We start from the raw sequence: 13,249 nt of genomic DNA on the forward strand, positions 1-13,249 counted from the left end.
GCGATGTTTCTCTCCATCACTCATTTGCATTAGAAGGTGGAGGAAGAGAGCTGGTGAAAAGGAAGACAAGGAAGAAGGTCATGATATCACATTTTTCAACAAGCAAACCAGAGACTTTGCTGTTCAACCAACTGCAGTTTATGGTGTAACAACCAGTGAAAAGCAAGTTAACAATTGCTCTAGCATGGACACTCCTGCGATGAAAGGAAAGGATGAAAAGTTAAAAGTTAAAACCTGGAGAATCTTCAAAAGGCTCATGATCGCTCCCAGCGACCATTCAAAAACAAAGCAAGAACAGCTAGGACCAGAGATTTCTCTACAAGATCATTCTCCTTGTGTTATTTCCTCCAAGAAAAAGACAGTGAATCTCTGGAGGCACAGAACCAAAAAGCCCTCTCCTTTCTTCCAGGAGCGTATTGGATGCACACAGGAATACATTGAGGAGGAGACTATAGTCCTGGCTAACAGACATGCTGATGATATTACTGAGTTCATGAACCCTAATCCACATCCCCTAGATTTTGTCAGGGAGGTTAAGGGCCATTGCTCTGAGACACTAACAGTGAGTGTGGATGTGAGTGTTATGAAGTCAGAGGACACCGAGGTCAGAGACGCCATAGAAACAAGTAAAGAAGAAACTAAGGCGTACAAAAACCCTGCCACTACAACTGATAAAATGGAAGCTAAAAAATATCCTGAAAATAGACTGAAGCAGGCGGATGAGATGCTGGTAACCCCATATCCCATAGAGACCTATAGTTGTGCCGGCAATGACGGGGTGAATCTTGTTCTAGAGGTAGAGGAGGCGCAGAGACATTCAGGCTTTAGTGAAAGTGTTACCTCAAGCACAGTTGCTGCAGAGGATCTATCATTGGGGGGGGAATTAACATTAAACGCTATTAACAAACACATTGACTTAAATGCAATTTGTGAGGATGCTTTTGTAAGCAATGAAATAAAAGCTATAGAGGAAAACACTCCAACAAGCATAATTGCAAATGAGAGCGTTAAAGAGGATTCACATTTAGAGAGTAACATGTCTGATGACGTGCATTTATACCCCATTGAACTGAACAACTCTTTGAAGACTGGTTCCGACACATTCCATGGAATCCTCAATGCTGAAAATAATGGTGAATCTAAGCAGAACTGTGATGTGCAGCAGAAAGAGGTCCACCTGCTGGAGACGGCATGCTCTGTGGTTCAGGTAGTCATTACCGCTGCCTTGGATCAGCTCAGAGTTGAGCTGGTGAACTCAGTTACCACACTGACCCAAGAGGAAAGAGAGTGCTGAATGTTCACGTGCAAAGTCCAAAAACCAACAACTCTCTCATTCAGAGGTACCATGACCTTTGCATCATCCTGCTTATGATAAATTGTGAACCTGTATCACTACAGAAAGATATTGTTTTGTTTGTAAAAAAAAATAAGAGAAAACATGTATCTGCTGTCTAAAGGTATATATAATTGCTAATATGTTATCTTGATCTTTGTGAATTTGTCTTACAAATATGCTACTGTATCATGGATGGATAATATTTTAGCAGCTTTTTGCTTTTCTGTCATATTGTTTGTTTAGCAACTCATCGTGTGACATAACACCCCAGATTGTGGAAGACTTGTTTCCATAGCAATGAGATCCATATTATTATACTGTACTTTTACATGGACATGTGCAATACATTTTTGTCTTGCTTTTTCTTTTCATTTTTTATTCAACCGAATTAAAAAACAAAAATGTAATCTGTGTACAAACACGCCATTGCTGTATAAATAACTGCATTTGAGAGATTATTTAGTAGCACAGACCCCGAATGTATTATCTTTAGAATATATTTCATAGGACATGTATGAGACAGCTAATTTGAGATGTTTATCCCTCTGGTGGTAAAGGTCACAACTGCAAGGACCATTGGGCGGCAGGTAGCCAAGTGGTTAAAAGGGGTAATTATTCACCATTGCCGTCTCGTCCACATGTTTTTTTCCAATTTGCACAGAGGCTGCACAATTTCGCTATAATGATACCTTAATTTTTTTTTTTTCGGCATACATGTCAAAGTATTTATGAATTTGTGCATTTCCAAAAATACACACTGCTGCTTCCTATTTATACTATGTGTTAGCAGATTGCTAGCTTGATAAGTACCAACGTGTTCTACTTCGACGACCGTGGAAAATCACCATCCAAAATGGCTTGCTACATCCCAGGTAGAGCTAGCTAGCAATCTAATATCTCCTGTTTTTTTTCTTTAAATAAACTAGCTTGCCAAATTGTAATCCGTTGAGGATTTCATTGTCAGCAGTGGATTCTGTTTGTTCTTTTTTAGCGCCAAATCAAAAAACTCACTTGTCAGTGTCATTCCAGGTAGCTAGTTTGCTAACGTTAGCCTAAACCAATATCTACATGTAAAAATGTGTCAATTCATCATGCATGCAGGTTATGCATGAAAACCGAATGTCATTGCAAATCACTTACTGTTATTGGAATGTTATTGGAATGCAATTATAATGTATGTGGCCATCTCTTTAGTCAGGCAACTTTCAACAGTTGGACAGGTGGAGGTGGGCATAGAATACCAGCACCTGCACGATGAGAGTGGATACGTGGTAGAGGGCAGAGACTGCAGTGACTATGCCGTGAGTGTTATTGGTCTTCGCCTGCTGCAACTGTTCCCTGGGTTATTGCTGTTAATTACAATGGGATCTCAGTGAGCCTATGCAGCCTGTACAAGGTCAGGGACATCCAAGGTCTTTTGAACATGTGAATGATGATGATTCAAAAGGTAATTTATAGCAAATAAGAATAGACTACTGTCCTCATCATGGATGGTACCTGGCAAGTGCCGGAGAACATTTTTATTTTGGAAAGTTTAGCCCAAAATATTTATAAATAACCCATATTGGTTCATCTGTGCCGTTTTCAATGGGAGCAAATGAAGCAAAGTGGGCAGAGCCACGCACGAGCTTGCGAGATCCTATTGGCGGGTTCTATCATATTTGCATATTTCTGTTTGGGAAGGCCATCTCTGTGAAGTGCGCTTGTGCAGTAGTGGTGAGGAGGAGCGCTGTGGACAAAATACATTTGCCATTCATTGTAACTCTGTAGAGTTGCTATTTTCTCGTGGTATTCTTGGATAACTCATTATTCTAATAAAGTCTTGATTTTACTCAACAATTACGAAAGTCAGTTCCAAAAATGTTAAGGGTACAAAACTGTGTACATATCTGGCTGAATCGGGTCTGGCTGGGGTAGGCCGTCATTGTAAATAAGAATTTGTTCTTAACTGACTTGCCTAGTTAAATAAAGGTTAACAAATTAAATAGGCTAAATCGCTACATATCCCATCAAGCCAAGTGTGGAGAGGCTGCCTGTTGACAGTTCCAAGAACCGTCAGAAACGTCCATCTAACTACGCCAATGACGACGGTGGATCTCAAAACTGAACTTGAGTCCGCGTTAAGTAGCAATGATATCCTTCGCCCCGTTGTTTACGACACATAGCTCGAACCAGTCATGACTATTTAACAAAACAAATAATTTGTGTTAAGTATTTATGAAGTTTGGCAATGAGGACAAAAACTAGCATAGTTTAGCCACGGAAAAACGGGGAAAACAAGCTCGGGACAGGATATAACTGGGCGCACTAGGCTAATTCGGGACACAAATTGTAGTTTTTATGACCTGATATCAGGAGCTTGCGGCGAAAAGTTAGATGTATTCGATTCAGTATGAATTGTTTCATCAAATGACAAATATTTAAGGAGAGCAAATCGATCGGTATAGAATCCCGAAATCAGCTGCAGCTGTCAATAGTAAAACAACGCTTAAAACGATGTTTGAGTGAACAAGAATCCAGAAAAGTAATGGTGAAGTTGCTTCCGGACACAGTAGACTCCTCCTCACCACTCTATAACTCAATTCGCCCTTGCACTTCTTGTAAACAATGCCATTTTTAAAGCTTTGGCAAGGGGTCACGTCTACAAAACGTAGCGCACTTTGTTCGTAAGAGATTTTAGTTTGGGGAACAGAAAACTGTATTGAGATCGGGGATTTTCCTCGAGGAGAAAATCTGCAGAATGTCAGCCCAGTTCCATCTCGCTCCATACTCTCCCACTGTCGGCCACTGGGCTTCCTCTCCTCACCATATTTGGTGGGGAGTGGAAATTTCAACCGGATGCTTCAGATTTATACATCCGGTGAAACATCTGACTCCTTGTTCTGACTCCTTGTTCTGACTCCTTGTTCTGACTCCTTGTTCTGACTCCTTGTTCGATCTGTAGCTATGTCCTTGAAACATTTGGAACTCGTATTGAAATTCATGCATGTTCTAGGTGTATGTTTGATTACACTAAATGCAATTTGAACTAAAGGTGAGTTTACAGTAAAGGTAGATTAATTAAATTAATTAACTCATAATTCTGTTACCAAATCGGTAACAGAATTACCCAAAAATCTGTAACGGAATTACTGCAACTGAATTGGCTACAATAGGAACTCCTAATGTTCACAAACCACAGTTGGGTCACCTGCTACTGTCCTCCCTTCCACTGGCATGTTCAGCTAATAGCTGTTTTCTTTGTCTTTCTGGCATCTGGTGGTCAAACCAAGAGTGTTAAAACAGTCTGAGTCTCTTATCTATCTATCGCGCTCTATAGCGCTCTCTCTCTCTCAGCTCTTACCAACACCTACCCATGAGCCCCCTTTCCTTCCATTTACTGTAACCAGCACCCTCAGCCACTGTGCACCGACTGACACCGGACGTCCATGGACGTTGAAACGTAGTTTAAATTTGGTCAGTCCACCCTGGCCTTGATTTCAACGTCCACAGATGGACTGGATTTATCATAGATGTATGTTTCACAAGTTTGGATAGCACAGGACAGTAAAAAAAAGTAGGTATAGTTCAGTACAATACTGTACAGTAGAGCACACTAGAGTATAATGTACTCTACTTTATTACTTTACTCCACTATACTGTTCTGAACTCTACTGTACTCCACTGTGGTGCACATCTGGTGCACTGTGATGTCCAAACTTGTGAAACATATGGAGAATGACATTCATACCCATAATTATGCATTTCTGTGTACTACAGATCATGGACCCATGATGTAATTCCATTTCTGTAATTCTGTTACCGGGTGTAAATTCACTTCACTGACTGTAGTTCAATAACCAAAATAGATTTTTTTTTTTTTTCATGTGACACTCCATTCTTTCTGCCGACATCTTTGAATTCGGAGCAGATATTTTTGAGGGGGAAACGTGGTCACAAAAAACTGAGGGAGGTTTTACTGTAATTCTTTGACCAAAGTTTGCATCTGCACAGTTCTTCCACTTAATTGTGTTTTTGTAATTATTTTCAGTGGAAATTGTTAAATGTAGTCATTGTGCATAGTTTGTTAAACTTTTAAATAAATGTTTTTTGTTTGGCATACATTTTAAATTGAAAAAACGGAGTCTCGGTGTAGTTCCGTTACCGTGGAATTGCCCTACTCTATCAAAGAAGCTGTGTGTCTGAAGCACTTTGGGAAAACTTAGCGACTGACTGCAAGTCACAGCATTTTGATTTCCCTGCTGCCTCCTGAGCAGTCTGGCATTTGTCTGACTGCAGAAGGAGTCGTGGGAAATCTTACAGGCAACCCCCCCATCCATCCCATACCCTGCCTGGGCACTCGCACGCAAACCAGCTGTTAGAGATGGTAGGGGGATTGTTCTAACAATCAAATACATGCATCTCATTATTGGCTGGGACATGTTTGGAATAACATTGACAGTGGCTGCAAATATAACACTGACTGGACTGCTGTTATTAGTATTTGAGGGGCTGTATCATGCTCAGGAAGACAGTGTTACCAAACACATGCTAACTTAAAATAATCTCCCGTTTCCCTTTAAATTCAGAGGGTTGAGTGCATGTATTGGGAGGGGGGCAGTATTTAACCATTGTGTTTTGAGCAGAGGACAGGGGGAGGAGGGAAAAGGGTAATTTTAACTGAGAGCAAGTGCCCCAGAGAGTGAGAGAGAAATGGAGAGTGCAAGAGCATGTGTGTGAGAGTGGGAAGGATGGAGAGAGGGTGAGTGCGAGAGCAAGCGGGCAGGCGCTGTAAAATCCATTAACAGGGGCGCTCTGTGCATTTGTTAGATGTCTTGGCTGTCCGCCCAACTTGGTTCATTGTAATCAAGGCATGATCGCGGACTCTGCTGCTTCGGCTGCTGCTTCGCGTTTGGACCCAGCCCAGGTTTCAATGCTGACATGGAGAGACCTGTGAGTGCATTCTCTCTCTCGCTCTCTTTCTCTCTCTCTCTCTCTCTCTCTCTCGCTCTAGTTCTCGCATCTCTAGTTCTTTCTCTCCTTACTCTTGTTGTCTCCTGCTACAGGCTAGTCTACTTTCTCCCTGCTCTCTCCAGCTAGAGGTTGTAGCTGTAAGTAAATGTAGTGCTTCAGTTAGATGTGCTGGCTCTGTTCTCCACCCTGGTCCTCCAGTAGATGCTGGGGTCGCTGGGTGGGTAGGGATTAAGGCGAAAGGCTCTGCCAGCCTCAGTTCTGCAGGCCTCCCTGCCTGGGCATGGGTGCCATCAGCTGGCAGTCCCACAGCCTGTGTGTGTTTACGTGTGTGGGGCTTAGCCAGCTACCGTATGCTAAGGACCCGCCCCCTTCACAGGCGATCACAGTGACAGGGAATCCGAGAGAGAGAAAAGAGGTACCTCAAACCCTGAAGGGTAAATCCACGTCCCCCTCACGTTTTCAACGTGTGGTGTGTCTCTCTCGCTCACTTTGATACTTTAGCTGGCTATTCTCATGAGCCGCCATTTGCTTGCGTGAGAGCTGGTGGTGTTCTTTTCCCTCGCTGTCCTATTCCTGGTGTGTGATCATGGCCTGTTGTGTTTGGATACCCTGACAACTAGAAGCTCTAAAGCAGTTGGCACTTCCCACCGCCTCTCTGTGAGTCCCAACTTCTATCTCACTGTTTTCAAAAGCTTTAGATAGAATAAAATCCAATCTTGTCCCGTTAAGCTGCTGTATGTCATTTTTTTTGGGTCGGCCTGACCAAATTCACATCGCAATTTGATTTATAGATCTGTCATTCTCATTGAAAGCAAGTCTAAGAAGCGGTAGATCTGTTCTATGTGCGCTATTTCTATGCTTTCCGGGTTTTTTTTCTATTTACTTTCGGTGTTGTACACCAGCTGAAAATGCAATGTATTTGATTATGGAAAATATTTTTCACAGAGGTTTAGATGGTACAATGATTCTCTGCACAATGACTGCTTGTTTTGTCACATTTAGGTAAACTATTACACTTTTAGCAACCATGAAATGGCGGAGCGATTTCTGCATATTGCACCTTTTTTAAAGCTCTTTTGCTAATATTCCTATTGGGCTGTCTGTGAATCATTGCTATTGGCTATGCTGCACTGGAAGCAAACTGATTTAAAAATGGTCAGTATGTCCATTAAAAAAAATGCCATGGCTGATGAATGTGCCATATTCAACCTGCATTTATTTTTTTTTTTTAGGTTCATGATTAATGTGAATGTTGGTCATTTTTAACATGGAGCTTCAAATAATACGATGTTCTTTTCTTCAGTCAATGAAAAAAATAAGACGTCTGACCAACGCCCCTCCTCCAAAATCTCCTACCATCTGCGCCAGGAGTCTGGCAGCCATTATTTGCCTCCAGGGCAGTGACAGTGCAATGGCAGTGGAACGGCATGGAAGGATCCTGTACAAATGCTGTGTTGTGTAGGCTACGCTGTGACTCATTGTTCTGCACTGAGCGGAATGTCACATTGAGCAGCCAGGATTCTCTTTTGTCGTCACTGTGGCGACGACGGGTGACTGGCAGGCAGGCAGGCAGCTTTGCAGTGAGTGCCACCTCCTGCCTTTCTCTGTCTGTGACAGTCAGGCTGTCTGCAAGGTATGCAGTAGCTCCTTTTTATAGGGGGAATTGTACAGCACAGGGTTGAAAGGTGTCAATGTTAGTTATGGTTTCGGGTTAGGATTGTTGTCATACTACCTCTGTCAAGTAAGTGTATGAATAGATTTGAGAAGGGCCTGAGTCTAGTTTTGTTATGGCCACTTCACTTGTTGGTTGGACTATTTTTTTTTAGACTCACCATTAGCATTATTTGCTGTATACAGTACTCCTAATGATAAACCCATTACACAGATGACAGGGGAATGACAAAGTGGAATTGCATTTATTTCATGCTGGCAGGTTGAATTTTAAGCATCCTTAATTGACAGCACACACAGTGCTTGTTTGAGTGTGTGCATGAGCCTTTGTATGTATTGTTGGAGCTCAAGGTTTAGTCACCTCATGAGTGCTCGGCTAATATGAAAGGATCTAGTGAACTTTGGGAGTTGCGTCTCACAGTGCAGAGTACAGAGCCAATGCGATCTGACATTTTCCTCTGAGAACTGTGAAGGGCTGTTGAGTGTTGTGGGCGTTCACTACGCCTGGAGAGGAAACAAGTGTTATTCAATGCTACATCACTAGCTCTGCTCAGGGCATCCATTTGCCTTTTGAAAATGTGTTCCAAAGTCTAAGTTTTACTCATCATACACAGGTGTCAGTACAGCACAGACACCGCTGGAGTTCCATCTAAACGACCCACATGGAATCACCATGCTGCAATCTTAACAGATAAAATAATCAGATGATGAGATCAAATCTGTTGTTTTGTACAGTTAGCCGTAAGCACGTCTGCTTTCTGTTTGCGGCTCCCAAATTGGATTTTTCATTGAGCGTAGTATCGTAGGCTACTTCTCTTTCCATCGTATCATATATACAGTCAGATAGTCTTTTCTCTATAGTTAAACAGAAAGAGTCCTGCGTTACTTTACATGTACTCTGCTCCCTCTGGCCTGTCATGCATGTGCCCTTTAGCCCACGCTGCAGCCATTTAAAGTAACGTCATTAGAGACCGCTACAAGAACTCTTATGATCAGAAGGGGAAGAACCAAAGTTTAATCAGATTGTATTTTAGATTAGATTCCCCATCACTGGGTTTTGTGCCCTGGATACATAAAAAAAAAAGTGTTTGTCAACACACCGGCTGTTAGGCCTAGCTGCCTTCTGTAATGTTTGTCAACACACCGGCTGTTAGGCCTAGCTGCCTTCTGTAATGTTTGTCAACACACCGGCTGTTAGGCCTAGCTGCCTTCTGTAATGTTTGTCAACACCGGCTGTTAGGCCTAGCTGCCTTCTGTAATGTTTGTCAACACACCGGCTGTTAGGCCGAGCTGCCTTCTGTAATGTTTGTCAACACACCGGCTGTTAGGCCTAGCTGCCTTCTGTAATGTTTGTCAACACACCGGCTGTTAGGACTCGCTGCCTTCTGTAATGTTTGTCAACACACCGGCTGTTAGGACTCGCTGCCTTCTGTAATGTTTGTCAACACACCGGCTGTTAGGCCTAGCTGCCTTCTGTAATGTTTGTCAACACACCGGCTGTTAGGCCTAGCTGCCTTCTGTAATGTTTGTCAACACACCGGCTGTTAGGCCTAGCTGCCTTCTGTAATGTTTGTCAACACACCGGCTGTTAGGCCTAGCTGCCTTCTGTAATGTTTGTCAACACACCGGCTGTTAGGCCTAGCTGCCTTCTGTAATGTTTGTCAACACACCGGCTGTTAGGCCTAGCTGCCTTCTGTAATGTTTGTCAACACACCGGCTGTTAGGCCTAGCTGCCTTCTGTAATGTTTGTCAACACACCGGCTGTTAGGCCTAGCTGCCTTCTGTAATGTTTGTCAACACACCGGCTGTTAGGCCTAGCTGCCTTCTGTAATGTTTGTCAACACACCGGCTGTTAGGCCTAGCTGCCTTCTGTAATGTTTGTCAACACACCGGCTGTTAGGCCTAGCTGCCTTCTGTAATGTTTGTCAACACACCGGCTGTTAGGCCTAGCTGCCTTCTGTAATGTTTGTCAACACACCGGCTGTTAGGCCTAGCTGCCTTCTGTAATGCAGGGCTCTCCAACATATTGCGAGCTTATTTGTTTTAGCTTTAAAATAGGCACATTCTTCTCCTCTACCCTGTAACTCTTCACGGGGTCTTTTTCTATTGTAAGAGATGTGTTTTCTGGTAATGGTTAATAAACAGCAATGGGCATGACAGGCCCCATAAAATTATATTTAGTATTTTCCAGAGATCTGTTTTTTCCTGGATTGGGAGTTTTTTACTCTCAATATTACAATTATTCATAGAGAAACTACTAAAAATTATGTTCTGAGTCAATAGACAAATCTTGATTTATGAGTCTAATTCCCCTAATTGCGCACCTAGCAAGAGAGGAATGTGTCGATTTACAATGTTTCTGCAGTAAGGCTTACTGCTGCAAAACAATGTCCAAATTAATCATGAAATAGTTCTGTCTGGGAAGCCAACTTTGCCGTTTACATTTAATTGACAAGGTTTTTGGGGAAAGACAGTCTACCCACAAGATGCCGGGTATCATTAACATCGCTAATTGGCTACATACTGACTGATGGACAACTGTACGCATCAAACAGAGGGGCAATATTGCTGGAAATTAATTGGCGGATATTGTGTTACGTTGGCCTTTTTAAGCCAATAGTGGCTAACCAGGGGTGGGATAATGTCAATATGGCTTTTATTGGATCGTAGCTGGGCGCTTTACGTCTGACAGTTTGCGATGGAACACATGAGAAAATGCATGTACTTTCAGAATTGATTGTTGAGCTACTCCTAGGTGGGCTGCGAGCTACTGGTAGTTTGCGATCTACCTGTTGGACACCCCTGCTGTAATGCCCGTTGCTCAATAAATTCCAGTGTCACAGTGGTATGATGTATGAAATGCCTTCGGGCTTTAAAAGCAGTGTAACACAACCTGTTACAGTCCCATAAGAAGTCATCCAGGCTTTAGCCAGATGCCCCTTGTCACGTGAGGAGGCATGCTGCTCTGTGCTCTAGTGCTAACATGCGCACACATTTTTGTCTGTACTACTGTTACTGTGTTGACCGCAACAGGCACAGTGGTGTAGAACGACTGGAATAAGATTTCATACTCGTGATCCTTCTGTTAATCATGGCAAGTCGTCAGTCATCAGTACTTGCTACATATTGGGGGGGGGCAGGCAGGCAATGCAAATAGTCTGGGTAGCCATTTGATTAGATGTTCAGGAGTCTTATGGCTTGGGGGTAGAAGCTGTTTAGAAGCCTCTTGAACCTAGACTTGGCGCTCCGGTACCGCTTACCGTGCGGTAGCAGAGAGAACAGTCTAAGTTGTTGGCCTGCTTTTGCTGCGAGTTCATCATTCTGAATGCCCATCAAGCATAGCATGTCCAGGATAGTGGACTGTTTACTGTAGGGACTGTAGCCACTGACAAGTAGCACAAGATTGTACAGTTCTGATTAGCTGAGCGTTGTGCGTCTCTCCTCTCCAGACCTCCAGTGACGTCATGCTGAAGAAGGAGCAGAAGGACGTGGAGCTGGATAAAAAGATTGAGGCTCTCCGCAGGAAGAATGAAGCCCTCATGAAGAGGTACCAGGTGAGTTGGTATTCTACTGTTCTTACTCTGAAAACAGAAGGACGCCATTTTTAAAACTAGGAGGGATTGAGCTTGACAAAGACCTGCCGTCTTTCTGAAATGGTTTAATCATCATCATATCCCTAACAAAATGGCAAGTGGCATTGGAAACCTTAGATAATGTAAGTCTCTCTAACAACTAGCCTTGTATGGAGTGAAGACTTTTACAGGGTTCGCTGAGGACTAATATCAGGTTCATTTGGTGGTTCTGGGTTTCATGTTCTGTTTCATTCCATGTAGGAGGTAGAGGAGGACAAAAAGAGAGCGGAGGAGGAAGGAATGGCACTGCAGAGCCCCAAGGGCAGCGCAGGGGACTTAACCATCACCATCAACAAGTCTACCACTGTGAGTGGCCCCGTCTCCCTTCAGAGATGCTTTTACGTGTCAGAACAGTTCTGAAATATGAATATTCTTACCAATAGAAGTACCTGTCCATCTTGATGAAAGACCCACCTTATCCATAAATATACACTGAGTGTACAAAACACATTGATCTTCCCATGACATGGACTGACCAGGTGAATCCAGGTGAAAGGTATGATCCCTTATTGATGTCACTTGTTAAATCCACTTCAATCAGTGTAGATGAAGGGGAGGAGACAGGTTTAATAAGGATTTTGAGACATGGATAGTGTATGTGTTCCATTCAGTGGGTGAATGGGTAAGACAGAAGGTTTAAGTGCCGTTGAACGGGGGTATGGTAGTAGATGCCAGGCGCACGGGTTTGAGTGTGTCAAGAACTACAATGCATGTATCAAGATTGGCCCACCGCTTAAAGACCATCCAGCCAACATGACATAACTGTGGGAAGCGTTGGAGTAAACAAAGACCAGAATCCCTGTGGAACGCTTTCGACACCTTGTAGAGTTCGATGAATTGAGGCTGTTCTGAAGGCAAAAAGGGGTGCGACTCAATAATAGGAAGGTGTTCCTAATGTTTAGTACACTCAGTGAATGTTATCAGCAAGAGATGTATTATCCCAATTCAGTGATTTTCACTGTCATGTTCACTTTGCTATTGAGCAGGAGCCTCGTGTTGTGATGACCAAACCAGGAGCGGGTGGTTCTCCCACCCCAAAGGGGGTCCAGGACCTTGGGGAGAGGGAGGTGGAGGGGAACCTGCTGGGCTCAGGACGCGGCAGGAGGAAGCAGCTACTGGTCACCATGGCTGGCAACACAAAGGTAAACAACATGACAGGTGTCTATGAGAGACGGTAGGGGAATTATTAAGTTTTGTGGTCAAATATTGCCATTGAATGATGTTTAGGACCAGGAGTTCTTCCTGATCAAGTCATTTGGTCAGGAGAAACTCCTAACCCCATGTAAATGATCCATATTGATGTGAAGGATGATCCCTGTTTGTTTGATCCCAGGGTAAGAGGGTGGTGAGTGAGAGGCTGGAGAGAAGGCCAGGTCCCCCCAGTCTGCTGAATGTGAAGAGCCCTACAGAGGATGGCTTGTACCAGCACCTTGTGGAATCAGCAGGCAGAGGAAAACACCAGCACACTAACACAGCAAAGAAAGACACAGGACCACAGGTCAGCAGTACATGCACACGTTGGGCCGAATCCTAACTTGAGACATTGGAGTATAAGTGTAGTGCTGCTGCACACTCTAAACAGAGAGTCCTGGAGGAAACCAGCCTGCTTTTTATTAGAAAATATAGCGGTGACTATGCACTTTTAACACTATCAAGA

The 13,249-nt window shown here is 43.4% G+C and overlaps 1 protein-coding gene across 5 annotated transcripts in view; it reads left to right on the forward strand.

The window, feature by feature from the left end:
* Positions 1-1,839: 1,839 nt before the first annotated feature.
* Positions 1,840-13,249, forward strand: part of LOC106610874 (coiled-coil domain-containing protein 9B) — a 32,195-nt gene continuing 20,785 nt past the window's right edge. The window contains exons 1-7 of one of the 5 annotated variants that reach the window (XM_014210519.2): positions 1,840-1,944; positions 2,127-2,208; positions 2,531-2,637; positions 11,410-11,514; positions 11,794-11,898; positions 12,579-12,734; positions 12,926-13,090. In XM_014210519.2, coding sequence (XP_014065994.2) covers positions 1,870-1,944; positions 2,127-2,208; positions 2,531-2,637; positions 11,410-11,514; positions 11,794-11,898; positions 12,579-12,734; positions 12,926-13,090 — 795 coding nt within the window. In that variant the 5' untranslated portion in view covers positions 1,840-1,869. The other 4 variants (XM_014210521.2, XM_045723439.1, XM_014210522.2 and 1 more) reach the window with 4 other exon arrangements.

This window comes from Salmo salar, chromosome ssa09, assembly GCF_905237065.1.
Source record: "Salmo salar chromosome ssa09, Ssal_v3.1, whole genome shotgun sequence".
Lineage (NCBI taxonomy): Eukaryota > Metazoa > Chordata > Actinopteri > Salmoniformes > Salmonidae > Salmo > Salmo salar.